At 35.7% G+C, this 18,464-nt stretch overlaps 1 protein-coding gene across 4 annotated transcripts in view; it reads left to right on the forward strand.

Moving 5' to 3' along the window:
* The window catches only part of RBM26 (RNA binding motif protein 26), a 55,884-nt gene that overhangs the window by 19,506 nt on the left and 17,914 nt on the right, over nucleotides 1–18,464 (forward strand). The window contains exons 8-17 of one of the 4 annotated variants that reach the window (XM_074160245.1): nucleotides 568–735; nucleotides 1,093–1,233; nucleotides 2,249–2,360; nucleotides 3,158–3,317; nucleotides 4,735–4,899; nucleotides 8,467–8,598; nucleotides 9,636–9,707; nucleotides 12,845–12,973; nucleotides 15,126–15,200; nucleotides 15,743–15,913. In XM_074160245.1, the coding sequence (XP_074016346.1) occupies nucleotides 568–735; nucleotides 1,093–1,233; nucleotides 2,249–2,360; nucleotides 3,158–3,317; nucleotides 4,735–4,899; nucleotides 8,467–8,598; nucleotides 9,636–9,707; nucleotides 12,845–12,973; nucleotides 15,126–15,200; nucleotides 15,743–15,913 (1,325 nt within the window). Of the gene's footprint in view, nucleotides 1–567; nucleotides 736–1,073; nucleotides 1,234–2,248; nucleotides 2,361–3,157; nucleotides 3,318–4,734; nucleotides 4,900–8,466; nucleotides 8,599–9,635; nucleotides 9,708–12,844; nucleotides 12,974–15,125; nucleotides 15,201–15,742; nucleotides 15,914–18,464 lie in introns of all 4 variants that reach the window. The other 3 variants (XM_074160260.1, XM_074160253.1, XM_074160268.1) reach the window with 3 other exon arrangements.

Raw genomic sequence — 18,464 nt, forward strand, 5'->3', positions numbered from 1 at the left:
CTTTTTCCAAAACCTGGTTTTGCTAATGATTAAGTTGAAGGTCAGGCTTGACTGCTTAGCTTTGAAACTGTCACGTAACCTGTTGTAAAAAAAGTTAAACCAACCAAACAAAAAAAACCCCTCAGTTTAGTTCTAGGTTTCTTCTTGATTGAAATTATTTTTCAAAATACTCAAGTTAGTTACTGTCATCATAGAATATTTTTGTTATGCCCTATTAAAAAATAGAATTTGTTTCTTTGAGGGGGTTTTGTAGAGCTTTAAAGATCTTCTGTTGGTGAAGGTAAATACTGGGTTAGCAATTAAATTTTGCTCATAGAAAGAAGGTGTGAGGAGAAATGTTAAACTATTCAAATGCTTTTCTCTGTAGTCTTAAGTTCTGAGTCATTTGCTGGTAGGGATGGTGTCATATTAATGAATGGTAATGCATCATGTCTGTATACATGCCCTCCCACCCCCTTTTTTTAAATAGCCTTAAAAACCTTACAGATCAATTTCCTTATGAGTTGAGTGTAATGCAAGTCTAGGTGGATAATAAATGAATGTGGTGTTTTTCTTTGTTTTTGGCAGGACCACCCCCTCCACTTCCCCCATTGCAGCCTGCTGGCATGGATGCTCCCCCAAACTCAGCAACTAGCTCAGTTCCTACTGTTGTTACAACGGGTATTCATCACCAGCCGCCTCCTGCTCCACCCTCTCTTTTTACAGCAGGTGTAGTACTGAGGCTTTGCCCACAAGGTTTGCTAAATAGAATAACATTGTTCATATTATACTGTAGTTTTTAGAGATTATAATTTTGTAGTTTGGGAGAATAAGTTTGTGTTATTTGCACTGTGACAGTAACTACTGTGACTTGACTGTTTTGGTTTTTTTAGCTTAGTTGAGGACAGAAGTAAAATTTGCATGTAAAATGTGCATCTTAAATATGGAATAATAGTTTCAGTGTGTTTAAGCAGAAAATTTGACATGACAATTTTAGGATAGTTGTAACTCTTCCATTGTAAGTGTTTCTTGTAATTAAATGAAATGTTATATTTGAAACCTTAGGGGTTTTAACTGCAATTTATTTTAATTAGACAATTTCTTTGTTACCAGAAACGTATGACACAGATGGGTATAATCCTGAAGCTCCAAGTATAACAAATACTTCAAGACCTATGTATAGACATAGAGTGCATGCCCAAAGACCAAATTTGATAGGACTCACATCAGGTGATATGGATCTACCACCCAGAGGTATGCTCTCAAAGTTATACTTACTAAGTTTAGCTGGTTTTCTTACATCAAAGCAGATTGAGGCACTATTCAGAGAATAAAATACTGGAAAACCTTGTATTTTTTTTTTTTAATCTTCTTGAAATTTAATTAAATAGGAAGTTATGCTCCTAGTTGCTTTATATGTGCATTTTTACACGTAAAATGAAATCTCGTGCTAGAGTATTGCACAGTTTACACTTGGCTATAAGAACTGGTCACTTTGTATATCTTTTATACAGAAATATGTTAATGTTTCTGCAACAGACTCATAGGGTGTTTTTTGCTGCGGAGACGAAGGAGTCATTTTTATCCGGTAGCAGACAGTTCTGCATGACTAATCTTAACCTCATAGTTCCTATGTTCTGGGAAGAAGCAGCAGCATGCAAAATGAGAAAGGAAGAGTGATAAACCCAGGGTTGTTTTTTTTTAATGTGGGTTTGTTTATGTTTTGTATATATTTGTATTTAATAATACTGTGGTTTTGTTGGTGCATTTTCAGTGAGGAGTCCCCCAATATGATTCCTGTTCTTCAGCAAGAGCCACTCCTCTCCCACTCCATCCCTAAACCTTGCTCTTAGGTGTTAGTGGTCTGGAGTACTGTACATTTCCCATCATGAGCACTTTTGTGTGTGCCATCTGAAAGTAAAAAAAGGTGTTAACAGAAATTGCTTGAGCCTCAGTATTGTAGGGGACATTCTGAATCAGTGAGTGCAGTTATCTTGAGGCAGATGCCTTCTGTCATACCTCTCTTGTTTTTTTTATGTATGATGTTACTGTGACAAAATGAAAGCTGTTAGCAATTTTGATCTGCCGCAGCATCTGTTGATAGTTAAGAAGAAAAGTCTGTGACAAAGATTTCATCCAGTTTGAACAAGGATCGTAGTCATTTCAAAATAAACAGTTGTACTTTTCAGTGCAAATTCAATGTAAGCAGAATACCTTTTAACACGGAAAATGCAAAAAATATTGTAAAATCTTTTTCATCTGTTTACAGAAAAACCTCCTAATAAAAGTAGTATGAGAATAGTGGTAGATGCTGAATCCAGGAAGAGAACAATTGGTGCAGGGGATGGTGGAGTTCCTACAAAGAAGACTTGGTTTGACAAGTGAGTGATCATTAACATAAGGTTGGCTTAATAGTTGGAATTCCTTGGAGCTCTTTTCTGTAATGTGAAATATACATAAATCTGTATAAAATACAAGCAAGTTAACCTGTGAATTAACTGACCATACTAAAATAAGTCACACTGTAAGAGTGATCTGTATTTAACTGTCTTCTCTCAAAGGCAGTATAGAGATAGCTGAAGTTGCTTTGGATGATATCGAGGTCTGCTCCCTGAAAGCTGGAATGATCTAAGAAAGGGAAGCTGCAGAATGATGGTTGTTAGGGATGACTGATTTTAGTTTTGAAGTGTGAATTGTGTCACCGTTATTTTGGATTGAGTTGCCAGGTATGTTAGTGACAGAAAATACAGGGTGCAGTGCTTAGTGTGTGGGTGACAGAAGGTTCGAGGGGATTTTTAAGAGATTACTGGGACTGAGGAAAGCCTTGAAGTAGTAGTTTTTTGAAGTGTTAGTGGGGAAATTCCATGGAGTAGCTGAGAAATAGTTTTTGGAGAGAAGCAATATGGAAGTCAGGAGTTACCAACACTAGCAAATAATTGTGCATTATCTGGAAGATTTATGCACTGGGCTATGCTGGGAGTATTGGTGAGGAAAACTGCAGGTATATGGGCCTGTGTGCTGTACTCTTCTATGTTTTTCTAAAATAACTGGTTTTTCCAAGTCTGCAGGTCTTTCTCTCTGTGTCTCATGCATACATGCTCCTGTTTAAGCATATATAATTTAACATTGCATTTGCTAGCTTGCTATGGATTTCTGGCTTGATTTTTATTTGTTGCAGGCAAAATTTTAACAGAACAAACAGTCCAGGTTTCCAGAAGAAGTTGCAATTTGGAAATGAAAATACAAAACTTGAATTGAGGAAAGTTCCCCCAGAACTTAACAATATCAGCAAACTTAATGAGCACTTCAGTAAGTTTGGAAACTTAGTGAACTTACAGGTAAGAGTCAACAAGAGAAGGCAGTGTGCTTTGACTTGAGATAGTTGCTAACAGGAGAATGTCAGTTGATCTATAACTGGATCCCTGAAACTTGTTTCATAAACATGATCTCATTGCTTTTAATGCAACTGTCATTGAAGAAGCAGAAGTGAAATGTTCTAGTTATCTTTTAGATTTTGAACAAATCTTTTCTTCACAGATAAGACTTCTAAGATACAATGTTTAAAACATTGAAAATTGGTTGGAAGTGTTTTTCCTTCACCCCTTTTCTCAAGTTTGGATCTGGTACCATAAAGCCTCTGTATTTTTTTGAGATAAATCATGAATACAGAAAACCTGTAGTTCTCATCCAGAAAACAGTCCTTGTGATACAATTTCGTTCTATTCCCATAGTAGTGACGGTTTATCCCTTATAATTTGTAGTGTATCTGAGTGACCCACATTTATAAACAGAAATAAGCAAACAATTAGAGAAAGATACAAGAGAGATGCAAAGAACTAAGGCCTAACTTAGGTTGATGTTACATATTGCATGCTGTATGCGTAATGTCAGTATTTCATATCCCGTCTCTGAGCTACTCAGTCTGATCTTTCATCATGTTTCATTATCAACAAGTTTCAGATGCTACCTAGTGTTCTTATGTACGCTTTCTTGTTTGCACTGAGAGGTTTAACGAAGAGGTGTAATAGAATATTTTTGTGTGTACTGATAGAGTATACAATGAACCTCCTGTGCCTGCCTGAACACTAAGGGAATTTAAATCTCTCAATTGCTTTTAAGACTTTATTAACCCTTTCCATAGTTCACCAAAGAATATTGGTGTATTAGCAGGCAGTGTGATTCAGTAAGGCAAGTAAAATTGTGTGTGAATGTGTACAGAGGGACAGACAGATACGCAGATAGATATTGCAAGCTGTGCTCTTCTTCCAAAAGGTACAATTTTTCTTCTTTGAAGGTGTCTAGAATAATATGTTAATGCTCAAAGGAGGAAAACCAAAATGAACTTTGCTGTCTAGCTCTCATACTAGATAGGACATTTATTAATATTATTTGTTAACATGACTTCTGTATTTTTTGGTAGCAATTTTCTTTACTTCAGTGATGCTTTGTCTTGTCTTTTAAACAGCCATTCGTATTTGCGACTAGAAATACTGTTTGACTATTTAGGTATTTTACTTCAGTTTGTTTGTTTTGGGGTTTTTTAACTATTCTTAAAGTTTATTAGCTTAATATCAAGGTTTTTTCTTGACACCAGGCTTTTCAAACAGAATCATGAGCGGGAAGTATCTATGAGCTGACCCATATTGGGTTTAAATTGTAAGCCTCTGAGCCTTGAAACTATTGATTTTACAATAATCGAGACAGAAATGAAAATCCTACATGCAGTAAATTTTGTTCTTTTGTTTTAAATCTTAGGTTGCATATCAAGGTGATCCAGAAGGTGCCCTTATTCAGTTTGCCACACACGAGGAAGCAAAGAAAGCTATATCAAGTACAGAAGCAGTATTAAATAATCGTTTTATTAAAGTTTATTGGCATCGAGAAGGCAGTGCACCACAAATCCAACCTACCACACAGAAGGTAGAGGATCTAAGTCTATTCTATCTGGAATGTTAAGTAAAATATAATCTTTTAAACATTTGTAAAAAACATTTGTAGGAAGTAAACTAAGTATTTTTGAAGTAATGAATACTTCATGTAATTCTTTTCTGAAAGTTACTCTTGAATTCTAGATTCTTTGACCTCAGACACAAGGTTCAGGAGTTGATTAGCAAGATAAGACTTTAAAGAAAGCCCTTCTATGACTTACAGACAATTGCACTCTGTCATCTCATGTGAAGCAAGATTTCATGCTACTGTCTGCTGGATAACATCTATTTTGCTTTAACTAGCATAGGCTTTTTTTTTTTTTCTTCTGGTGAGCATAAGAAAAACAGCAGAGTTACATCTCTTTTCTTGGAGGGTAATCTCCATTTTCTTCCAAAAAGGTGCTGTTTTTTCCAGTCTCTTCCTTTTTCCTTTCCTGTTGAGCATGCATACTACGCTGGGCATGCTATAGAAATAGAAGTAGATATTTTTTTTTACACAAAGGTACATGTATGTATACACAAATAAACACACATATATATATGTAGAGAGAGAGGACATGCAAATGACAGTGTAGGAGGAGAGCTGCATTAGGAGACTGATTGTGGGGAAATGGATCAGGGACATTTTATACTTTTAAGTGGAGAGGGAGGTGCTCATCTCCCTGGTTATCCAGTGGCATGGGGATGGTTCAGAGCTTCGTCGGGGGAGGTTCAGACTGGACATTAGGAAGCATTTCTTTCCAGGGAGGATGGTCAGATGCTGCAGCAGGCTTCCTGGAGAGGCAGTCGATGCCCAAAGCCTGTTAGTGTTTAAGAGGCTTTTGGATATTACCCTTAATAGTATGCTTTAACTTCTGACTAGCTCTGAAGTGATCAGACAGTTGGACTAGATGATCACTGTAGGTCCCTCCCAAGTGAAATAGTCTATTCAATTCTATGTTTTTGGATTGAATTGCACAGTGGAGCACCTGTTGGTAGTTGTCATGTGCGTAGTAGAATTGGCAACTTTTTAAGAATGTAAAACAGCAATTACTGTTGTGAAGCTTAGATTCATAACCCATGACAAGCCAAATTGGATTTGTTAGCAGACATAGTGGTTCTACTCAAACATAAGAGGAAGCTTGGATTTTCCCAGGTTGTGTAGGTTATTGGATAGAGTCTTATCAGTTAGCTCCCGGTGTAGCAAGTCCTTCTAAATACTTTTGTATCCTACTTCATTGGATTTCCTGCCAGCATGGAACAACACATTCTACACTTAAAAAATATGAAGCAGGCTCTGTAGAAGAAAAGTTCACGTATTTATATACACATATATAATGAACAGATGAGTTATTAGAGGATTCTTTCAGTTGCTGCTCTCAAGTTTTTAATTCCTTCTTTCTCTGGGTGGCGTGTATTGTCATCATCACTCAGAATCAATGACTTGGTTTTCCATGGCAATCCTGCTGTAGGGCATTTCAACAGTTTTCTTTCTCTCCAATACACTGCTTTTTATCAACAAAAATGCAGTTTTAAGGACACCTATCTCACTATCTCCCCAGTTGTCATCCCATAGATTTGAGTTTGGAATCAAACTTATAAATGTGATGCTTGATCTGAACTGGCGCTACTTAAAATAGTATTTATTTTCTAAGCATGACTTACATCTCATCAGCCAGAAGAGGGCAGTGGAGTATGTAGTTTGCATCCATAAAAAAATTACCTCTCTTGAGAAGGATAGCTTGAATAGTTATTGCCATCAGCTTATTTGCTGATTATGCTATCCAGCTTGGAGTATTAACTGTGTATTTCCAAGCAAGTATCTGATCTGTATATTTGTTACTTTGCAAAACTTCAATTTTAAATAGTCTTATGTTTTTTAGTGATGTTTCTAGCTTCCCAGCACACCATTTCTGGCAAGTTAACCCTGAGGGTTTGAGAATGAGTTCCCCTTAGTACCAGGTGACAGTATTAAGGGTTCCCACTTCACAAAGGATGGCCTGAAGGGCATGTGTCAGGAGACTACAGTTTGAAGTCTGTTACGAGCGATAGAGGGCGCACAATTACAAGAAAAATTTAAACAGGAAATCAGAATTGTAGGTGCAATGCTTTCATGTTCTTCTACCCTAAAATACAACAGTTATCAAATTGTTGAGTCAGTAAAAAGCAATTTTTAATTCATAAGCCATTCAGGAGCATGAATACTTCCTTTCTTATTAAAATTAATATTTGATATCAAATCTACAAGTAGTATGGAAACTCTCTTTACAATGCTTCACATACTACAAGTATTTGAATTTCTGTCAAGATTTCTGGTGTTCTAATTAATTAAGTACAGCTGAGTTAATTTTACCTGTATTTATAATGATTTCCAGACAATTTTTTTTTTTCTGTCAGGCACTAAAGACAGATTTTTTAATTTTTTTCAATGTAAAATCATTTGGCTTTTAAGTTGTCTTCACTTCAGTAGTATCTGATTCTGCAGAATTTCTTGACCATTGCTGTTACCTCAGCAGGATTACTTTGGAAAATTCTTACTGTGGAAATTCTGCAAGGAGTGGAATTACTCAGTAAAGATGGTGGGAGTCAACCTTAATAAATCCTCAAATAAAAGGCTTCTGCCAGGAAGCAGAAAGAATATGCTCTCTACATCAGTGGTAGATAAAACAACAAGTACTGGGCTTAAAAGGCAAAGCAGGAGATTTAAGTTAGATATTAAAAAACATTTTGTAATGCTAAAGGATGCTGAAACACTTTTGCCAAGCGAGGTGATAGGACCTCTTTCATTGGAAATCTGTAAGAACGGGACAGATACTGTCAGTAATGGCTTAGGTATAGCTGACATTGCCTTGGAGTGGAGGAATGGATTAAGTGACCTCTTGAGGGTCATAAATATGACAGGAAGCTTGCTTGGAAGCATATTTTTTTCATCTTAAGTGTTTAATGTTTTTGCCAAAGAAAAAAAAGATAAGATGTTAGCTCTCAGGGCATATCCATGGTAGGTTCAAAGATTAGCTGCTCTGTATTCTTTTTCCTTACTCGCATGACTGCATGTCTCCATATCCTTCTTTCTTTCTCTGTTTTGTCCAACTTAAACACATAGGAGATGAAAAGCAACATACTGCTGTAAAAAGAGAGAGTCTTTATGATAAAAGTTTGTATTCTGCTTTTCCGTAACTAAATGAATGGTTGATGCTGAAAGATTTGTGAAAGGTATCAGAAGACAGCTTATTACTTTTTATTCGTTTCTAACAGGTGAAAATTAAGGTAGTCTAAGTAGACTTGATTCACAGAAATAGACCAGACTTGTTTGACTTCTGAGAGCTGCAAGTGCAAAATAGATGTTATTGCTGTATGCGCTACCCAGATAGCCAGTATAACATCCTAAATCTCATGAAGTCTTTATTTTTGTGGTCAGGTGAAAAAGCCATTGAATGCTAGAAAGGAAGAAGTGTAAATCTAAATGCCATTGCAGCAATTTCTTTGTGTATTTATTGAACTACATTACTACATATTGTAGCAGCCTTTTGTTGTTAATAATATCATGATGTGGTTTTTTGGGGTTGGGGTGGTGTTACAGGTCATACAACCCTTAGTTCAGCAGCCTAGTTTACCGGTAGTGAAGCAATCAGTCAAGGAGCGATTAGGTCCGGTACCTGCAAGTAACATTGAACCTGCAGAAGCACAGAGTGCCAATACAGAAGTCACTCAGGTATGTATGAAAATCAGTTGCATTTCTGTTATGGGTTCCATAGTGTATGATTGTAGCCATTACAGTTACTCATATAGTGCAAGTATACATTTACTACTTATAAGTGCATCTAATTTGATTGGATGTGGTGTTTTCATACTCAGATTTTCCTCGGTGCAATAATACTTGGCTTTCTTACCCAAGCACGGTATTTAATTTTTAATATCATAGCTTTTTACTTAGTATAAAAAAACCACAAAATACTCTGACAATATTTCGGAAGTGTTGTGTTAAATTGCAGTTTTCATTTTCAAAATAAAGTTGGCTTCTATGCAAAGAACTAAAAGCTATCCTTAGTTTAATATATATATTAAACAGCTAAAACCATTGGAGGTGGATGGTCAGCATCTAAAAGTTTTCTCAGTATCTGTACGTTACCCTAATACAAGGAATACTTACAAGGACATCTGACGTGGCGCTGTGTAACCACAGTACCAATATGAATATCGACACAATCTGGCATGTTACTCCCATTAGAAATAACCTTATAACCTTTACATTTTCATTAGGTTAGAAGTATCTCATTATTAGTATTGTGCCACTACTTTAGTTTTACTTCTGAAAAGAAAGATCACCACACTTCAGAAAACATAGTTTAAATTCAAACAATTCTGCAGTTGATGCCTACAAATACGAGATTATAAAACACAGAAACTGAAGTGTGATTAAAAGGGCCTGTGTAGATAATCCTCTGCCAGCTAGCATGTCATGGACTTCTTGCAAAAATTATGTTGTGTAATCTTTGATTCCAAATTTGAGTTTATCTTTGTCTTCTCTAATCTAGTTATAGATGTATACTAACGGTAAAATCAAATGTCTAAAATTCATTTTATCAACTACTTTAATATTATTTTTCTTGTGTTGTTGCTCAAAAGTCTAAGGTTTTACTGGTTAAATATGTTTTTTCTAAATTCCTAGCGTTTGGAATTACACAGGAAACAGTAAAATATTCATAAAGTAAAATATATTTGAACTATAATTTGGTTTTGTTTTCGTAGAATGTGACTAAATTATCTGTGAAGGATAGACTGGGTTTTGTGTCAAAGCCAGTTACTCCAACAACTGAAAAGGTAAGAGAATATCTCATTCTCTTCCTCTCACATTTAACTTCAGTAGAATTAATTTTATTGTAAAACCTCTTGTGTCAATATTAAGTTTGTTTCATAACATTTGTTAAAGTTCAGTTTTATGAAGCGTAATATATCAAAACTCAGCTTAACAGATGGCTAAATGATTATAAGAAGAATAAAATATGCTGGGGCAGAAGCTGCTATTTTATGGGTTTTGTTTTAATGTAGTAGGTTCCATCTATTCAGTCATGAAAATAACTCGATATGTTCCAGAATCCTGAGTTGTTAGAACAATACATAAATAAATTTATAAAATAAATAAAATTTGACACTACATATGAATCTATAGAAAGCCTTTCTATAAAAATGTTTTTGGGCTGTTGTTTCCCTTAAAAGGTAAACATTTACCCCCTTGTTTGGTTTTACAATGTGCAGTACTTGTGAAAAGAGAAAAGTGGAAATTAGTAAGTGTAGAAAGGACAAAGAGAGGTAAGGTGGGAAAGGTGCATTGGAATGGTGGTTATGAGTTACGCGTTTTGCCCAGTGGTTGCAATTTTCAGAAGACAGAGCTGTTGATGTATTTACTTTAGTAGCAAAGTTTGTGATGCATGTTTAAAGAACTATTGGCACTTTAGGGGACAGGTTTCCCCAGTGCTTATAACACTCATTTGGGAAGACTTTTGGTAGAAAGGCAGCAAGTTTTACCTGATAACAAGATTCCTCTGCCTAGGTATGTATCTTTCCTATTGAGAATTGGCTTGACCTGAAGTGAATGAAGCATCCACTGCGTTTTTCCCCCGCCTCCTTACAGTATGGCAGTTAATACATTTAGTGGAATCTTAACAAGTAAAATTCACTCCAAAGATACTATGCTGTACTTAGCATACAAAAGTAACAATGTTTAATGTTGAGTTGTAGTTGTAGAGGATGTCTCTGTGACTCATTTCAAGCCAAGCGGTCCACCTCAATACGTTGATATTGTCTTCTTGCCAGTATTTTGTCGTTGGTTTGATTAGTTGCATTCTTGTTACCCTAAATTAGTTGCAGATAAATATCTTACTGTGTCTTCCTGAACTGCATTTTACATACATGCTGTCTGCTTACTTTAGAAATAGGAAGTCTGCTTGAGTTTGAATGGAAATACTTTTGAATAAAAGGGTTGAATTACCCTGAAACACTATTCTACAGAGAAAAAAGTCATGCTAAAATGTTTTTCTGCTGTGTTGTCTTATAGTACAGACTGAATTTGATCAGCTGCTAGGCTGTTCACTGGACTGGTTGTGAAGCAGCAGTTTCCTTAGTTGTTTTTAGTAGGGTTCTGAAACTTTGTTTGACCTTTTTTTTGTGTGTTGCTGTCCCTTTACAAGGAAATACCTTGCTTAGTTTACAGTGATAATGCTCTATAAACCATTAGACATAAAAAGATTTGCAGCTGTCAAAAAACATAGATGTCATGTCCTAGATGTTTTTCTGCTTCGGACTGAGTGCATGGTTTGACAAGAACTTTCCAGTAAGAAAGTAGGTAGCTGTGCTTCCCAAAGAGCAGGAGGAAAAGGAGATGAAACAGTCATCGTGGGGCCTTTCAAAGTCTGTATAGGGACTCACAATTTATTAACTTGTAAAGGTATTCACGCTATTCCTTCTCTTGAATAGTATTAAGAGATTTAGAAGACACTAATGTGTTCCTTCTTGTTCTGTATTAGTTGATGCAGGTACATCTGCTGTGGCATCTCTCCTTGTATTAAAAGATGAGAAAGCATGGTTCACTCTGCCATGAAGACAGTTCAGGGCAAAAGGAGCGTGTCAATATTTTTGATTTGACTTGGTCCTCTGTTGTGATGTAGCCTGTCCTAAACCTATTTTGTAATAGGAACTATGTAACTGGGATATGCATATATTAATGTGCTTTAATAAGTTAAAAAATTTCCTTCATCTCGTTTTCAATTACCTGCTTAGAGCATTTTATATCACCTTTTATAATACCCCATAACATGCTTTGATTTTTTTTCTTCATTGTTTTTTTTTTGTTCTTATCTCTGCACTGCCTACTCTAGAAGATACTTTGCTGTGGGAAGAAATAGTATAAGTAGTGCGATGAAGTCAAAAGCTTCTATATGAAGTGTTGCTATTGTAAATTCTTCTGATATCTTCATCTCTTCTGTCTTTCTAATCTTTCTTGGCTGTCTCTTTTTTTCTTTTCTCCTGTTGGTGGGCATTGTGTCTATTTTATGGAGTGCATGATGACCAATAGACTCTGCATGCATCTTTTAATTTTCCACATATACATTAAGTATTCTTAAACTCTTGGAAATGATACCAATTGCATAATTGCTGGGATTTGCTAACAAGGTGGACAAGATTATGCCTGTATTATCTACAGCACTTAGCCATGGATGTTTTTTCAATACTGACATGGCCAAAATGTCCTTAAAGCAATGTGATAAGAAAACGGAATAGTCCAAATCTTCACATTTTGTGAAGATGTACATAGTATACTTTAGAGAGGTTGTAAAGCAGACAACTGTGTTCTTAGTAAGTCATGGAGAAATTTTCATACCTCATCACAACTGTAGGAAAGAGAACAGAGACAGGAGTCTCTTTCTTTGCTGTACAATGTTGAAGACTTCCCTGTACTAGAGTTACTTCTTGTTGATTGTGCAAGCTCTAATTTGCACAAACTGCATATGAAAAGGAACTATTGTATCTACTTTGGACCTTAGTCGCTAAAATTATGTTGAATTTTTGCTTGGAAAATTCATGCAGCCATGAAAAAATGTATTTTAAACTTTAAAACAAAAAAACTTTTTCAGTTATTCTTGCGAAAGTCTCAGTCTTCTGTTTCCTTAATTATGCTCAAATACATAAAATGCTATGTATTTGAAACTTGGAAGTACATGTAAAATCTCAATGGAAAGGATTTATAGTCTGATGTTTATAATTCTTATATATCTGATATGGTACTGCCTCTTTAAAAATTGTTTAACTTCAGCAACTCCAAATATAATTGTTACACCAAATTTTTATATTCCATATCATCAAAATAGACAAAAGAAGCTTATTTTTTTTTAAGCACTCGTTTTTAAAAAAAAAATAATTGAAATTCACTGGCAAAAAAATAAAATGATTTCCTCCTATAGGTTTTATCCACTTCTACTGGCTTGACAAAAACTGTGTACAACCCTGCTGCTTTGAAGGCAGCACAGAAATCTTTGCCTGTTGTTTCCACTTCCGTGCTAGACTCTAATGAAGCACAGAAGAAAAAACAGGTAAATTAAATATGCTTCTTTATAAAATGGACCTAGATTGGGAACTTGTGACCACTAGAGATAGTGCACTATGTATAGTCATCTGAAGAGCATATGCGAAACTAGTTACAAGATTAAATTCACTTATAACGGTTTCTTTTCGAAGGACAAGAAAATTCAGTGGTGTTTTGTTACTTTTTCAATGTACGTTCAGGCAGTCCAAGCAGGTTTAAAACTCTCTAGAAGTTCAAAATGTGAAACACTTTATCCTGGCAGTGGAGACTCCGTGTTGAGGCAGGAATTGTCTATTGTGAGTGAGAAGGGACTATAATATAGTCACTGTTCCTCTCTTAAGCCTTTCTGGAACTGGCCTTTATTCTTAGTGTATTTTGCACTTGTGACCAAAATTCTTTCTTCACTTGAGAGAGCTGAGAACTGTATGACTCTGCATTTTCTTGTTTCCAAACTGTAGTACCCCAGCATCCATTTTTGTTTTTTGCATAGTACTAAGTTTTCTCTCTTTTTTTTTTTTTTTTTTTTTTTAATATTAAAGAGGAAGTGCAACAAAAATGCATTTGGACTTGCATAGGTCACTCAGTTGTAGTTAAGCTTACTTAGAATTTTTCAGAAGAGCCCCAGTAAAGCTCCTTTTTCAGGCTTATTATCACTTAGGAAAACTAAATATAGGACAAATTAAGAGTTCAACGCTAAGTTAGATTCAAACATAACTATTAAAAACAGTATAACCATTAAACAAAGATTTTCGCCCATTGGTAAACTTCTGTAAGTAATGTCTAATATAATTTGAAATAGCAGTTTGTAGCTGCTGGTCAGTTGTGGCATTGGTCTAGACTTTAAAGAAATCACTACTAATTTGGGGATTTTATTTCATATTTGTCCCTTGAAACGTGTTTTTCAGAATGAAAGCTTTTAGCTTTCAAGTTAAGACACTAAGTGCCTGTGAAATGGCAAAAAGCTTTTAATAAAATTATTGACTCATCGTAACAGCTGTAGGGTTTTTTTTGAGAGAAGACACTGAAGACATGCTAAGTGATTGGCTCTCTTTCATGTGCTCTTGTTCTCCTTCCTCTCTTCAGAGATTTCTATTACATTATAATATTACCTGTGGAAAAACATGATATTGTGGGACTCCCTCCTTTCCTCCTGTCTCCCTAGTTTTTCTTAGCATTCATCCCCATGTCTTATCTTCCCTTTCCCTTCAGAAAAATGATTGCACACTATATTGCAAAACTAACAATTCATGCAGCAGAATTTGTCAGTATTTGGGAAGATGTACAGAAACCTTATTGCTATTTCTTTTTTTATGGCTGTTGTGCATTTACACTCTTCGTATAAGATAATCCTCTTGCAGTCTGATCCCAGTTGATTGTTGATCTAGAGGTGCAAAATAATCTTCTGCCTCTCCTCTAGCCCATTAAATATGTTGATATCAAAGTTCGTGATTTCTGCAAGTATCCTGCTATCTAAGACTTCTACATTATGTATCTGAGAGCAAGATGCAATTGCTTTCTCTCAAGCAGCATTAGTAGGAGCTGTGACACCTCCTTCTGAGTGCAGTTTTTCACAAGTTTATCAGTTTCAATTTTAATTTTTCTTTTGCCCATTGCAATGTCAAGACTGTTTTTAGCAGATTGAGTGGTAGTACTTGTCACTTCCAAGTTCTAGTAGTCAGACACAAAAGAGGTGGTTTTCTTTGGGTAACATTTTGATTTTAGAAAATAGAATGTATCTTCTTTTTGCTTGTAACTGTACTGGAGAGTGTGTTTTAATTGACGGACTTGATTTACAGTTCCTCTCGAGATACTGTCCTTGCACGTTTGAACTCTTGTATTGTACTTCTTGCAGTAGTGTATTGTATTGCCTTTCAGCTTTCAGTGAAGTTGTGTAAGGGGTTAATGTGTATATAATTAAAAATGAAGTCTTCTCAGCACAGATCTAACTAAGAAAGATCACTAGATCCTTCCCTAATTTGGTGATGCATTGTTTTCCAAAACATAATTTGAAATATTGCCTATTAGTACCTTGAGTTTCTGTTACTAATTTTTCCTGTTATTGTATGTTACTACTGTTTAGTTGTCAGGTATAGTATATTATTCTTCTGGCATTGTTTTTCAAAATCTAGAAACTTTATGTAATTTTTTTATGCTTCTAGGAAGCATTACGACTTCAACAAGATGTGAGAAAAAAGAAGCAAGAGATCTTAGAGAAGCACATTGAAACACAGAAGGTAAAACGTTAGCAGTAAAGAAAGTCAGCAATTCAGTTGTAAAATTTCAGTTCACTTTAAAATATTTCAGAATTTGTAAACATGAGCTACAAAACTGACTTATAGAGTAAGTATTCTCTTAGAATGGTGTTATCACATCATTTGAAGTTTAGAGTTTTGATCTAACTTGTCTTGTTAGTTCACTTCAACTACAAGCTTGCGTAATTTAGGTGCAATTTTAGTTGAAATTGCCTAATTTAGGTGCAAAATGCTTATGTTTTTTGGGAGAAGGGAAAGCCTGAGAGTTCCACTTGACAAAAGCAGGAGAGATTGATGTAGAAAAGTATGCGTGACTGCACTCAGGCTTAGGAGGAGAAAAAGGCAAAAATGAATTAATCGGAGATTCAGACAAAGCTGTTAAAAGCCCTATATGTTGAGTTTGAAGATCACAGCAAAAGAAATGAAGTATTCTGTTTTTCCACTAGTTGTAATGAGCACTGGACAGATCTAGAATAGTTGCTAAGTAAAATATTTATAATTTTTATTTATTTTAAATTGGACAGATGCTGATTTCAAAGCTGGAGAAGAATAAAGCCATGAAGTCAGAAGACAAAGCAGAAATCATGAAGACCCTGGAAATTTTGACTAATAGCATCACCAAGTTAAAGGATGAATTAAAAGGTGTATCACCAGGAGGAGGGGCTCCTTTAAAAAGCATGAAAACTAAGACTCAGGTACTCAAGTTTTGGTCAGCTTTTTAGTAGGATGGATTCATGTGCTTATGTCAGCAGAATAAAAATATGCAGTCACATCAGCAGTATTGAGAACCATACTGGTTTAATTTTGAAGTAGTCTTTGAAGTGAGATTGGGTTTTGCCTTCTTTTTGAAGGAACATAATGAATTTTAAAACCACGCTGTTGTCTAAAACGTTTATCCACTGTTACGTAGATATTACATAATTTGGAAAATCAAAAAAAACCAAAACAACCAAATCTTCTTTACTTCATTCAGTCTTTTGTGTATAGTCTATTGCTTTCTTAAATTTGTAATAGAAATCATGAAAATAGTATTTCCTATGCAAAAGGATTACTATTATGCAACACAGGTATCTTCTAGTCAGGTTTAATACACAAAACAAACTGCTTCATGAAACTAGTTGACTACTGTACTGGTACATAATTTGCAGGTTTTTTTTTTAATGTCTGTGAAACTTTTCAGTATATGAATCTTTTTAGATTGAAGATTATACTGGTCAGTTTTCCTTTGATCCAGCTACCCATGTTTGGGTTGTATCTATGAGACGAGTTTCCCTCCTCTGCTATCATTCTTGTTAATAAATGGCCATAACTGGTTTCCCAGCTGTTTAAAGATGCAATTATATTACCTTTTTAAAATGCAGTATTTTGCTTTTTATAGAAGTATTTGTTCCAAAACGGGTCCTAAGGTGATTAAGAATTAAGCGATACTTCGAGAAATAACATTTTAAGATACTAATGTGGTGTTCTAAATACATTACAAGCTTTGCTTGCTTTATCAAGTGAGGAAGTGCATATTAATAAAAGGGCAGATATTGTACAGTATATTTTCCTGTAGAAGACTGGAAAAGAAGCCTTGATCTTATTGCTGTTTTCATTCAGTTCTTAAATATTCAGAATGCTTTGTCTTCTCTTCTAATGTTTGGGATTCTGTTTTAAAAAGCTGGTGTAACACTACAACCCAGATTTAATTTAAATGGATCATTAGTTTTCGTTTTGAAACAGCATTTCTACTGCTTTATTTTACATAGAAATATAGGCATTAAAAGTAACTGCAGTGTAAATTACAGTGATGTACAGTTTTGAAAAGAAATATCAAAAAGAAATATTGAAATGACCTCTATGTACTCACTGTAGCTTCCTACATCGTTTGTCAGTCAGGAAAAAGTTGAAGCAGCATATTTTTATCCTGAAAATGGGCATAAAATATACTTTTTGGAAGTCATTTTATACCTCTTCAAACAATTTCAGTTGCAGTGGAATACTCTACTGTGTTTTAGAGGGGCAACTAACAGTAATCGTTCCAAAATTCAGAGACTACTATAATACTAATACTCTTCTTTTTTTGAGAGAGAGATTTTTCTTAATGTTTTTGAAAGAGAACAGACGTTGTTCGGTGAGAAAATGTTTCTGAGAGGTCTGATGGAAGTTACCTACTTGTAGAGTGAATTTGAACTACAAAAACCATAGAAATTGGGAATATTTTCAAAGCTGCATTTGATTGTTAAAGCTTCATGTTTTTCAGAAATACTCTTCTGCTGGTAGTGCTCAGTGCTTCATAAATTTGAGCAGGAAGAATAGGTTATAACAGTTTTGATCCAAGAATAATGGTGGTTGTGGGTCGTGTCACATGCGAGAGAAAGGATCCAGACCCATAGAAATGAAGAAGCAAGTTGCATCATGAGATCTTGGTAAATTCTTGACTAGAAAATTGTGAATGCAGCATTTTAACCCATGACTCTTATTTTACCCTGAGAGTGGGCCAGGAAATTCTTAAAGCGGACAAGAAAATAGTCTGATAACACAAAACTTCTCAAAATGGTTGAGATGGGAAAGGATGTTTGGGGATCATCTTGTTCCATCACCACGTGCCACCAAGAAAGTCTGGATGTCTTACTCATCCACACAGGGTATTTATACACATGGATAAGATCCTGTCCCCCTGCCACCTTCTCATCCTGAAGTCAGACAATCCCAGCTCTGTCAGCCTCCGCTCGTATAGTAGTTGCTCCAGTCCCTTAATCGTCTTGTGACCTTTCACTGCACTTTCTCCAGTTTGTCTCCCTGGTGCTGGGGAGCCTGGAACTCGACACATCACTCTGTATGTGGCTTCACCACTGCAGAGTAGAGAAGGATCACCTCCCTTGACCTGCTGGTGGTGCTCTTCCTAATGCAGCCCAGGAGGCTTTCAGTCTTCTTTGTCACAAGGACACACTACTGTGCTCATGTTCAACTTCTCTACTAGGACACCTCAAGTCTTCTTCATCAGGGCAGCCCGCAACCTGTACTGGTGGCTGGAGTTATTCCTCCCCAGGTGCAGGACTTAGCATTTCCCTTTGTTGAAGTGCAGGAGGTTCCTCCTGCCCCGTTTCTCCAGCATGTCAAGATTATTCTGAATGGAAACACAACCAGCTGGTATAGTAGACACTCCTCCGAATTTTGTATTGTCCACAAACTTGCTGAGGGCACACTCTGACCATCCAGGTCACTAATGAAGATGTTAAACAATATTGATGGCTGGGCTACACC

This window comes from Numenius arquata, chromosome 1 (assembly GCF_964106895.1).
Source record: "Numenius arquata chromosome 1, bNumArq3.hap1.1, whole genome shotgun sequence".
Classification (NCBI taxonomy): Eukaryota; Metazoa; Chordata; class Aves; order Charadriiformes; family Scolopacidae; genus Numenius; species Numenius arquata.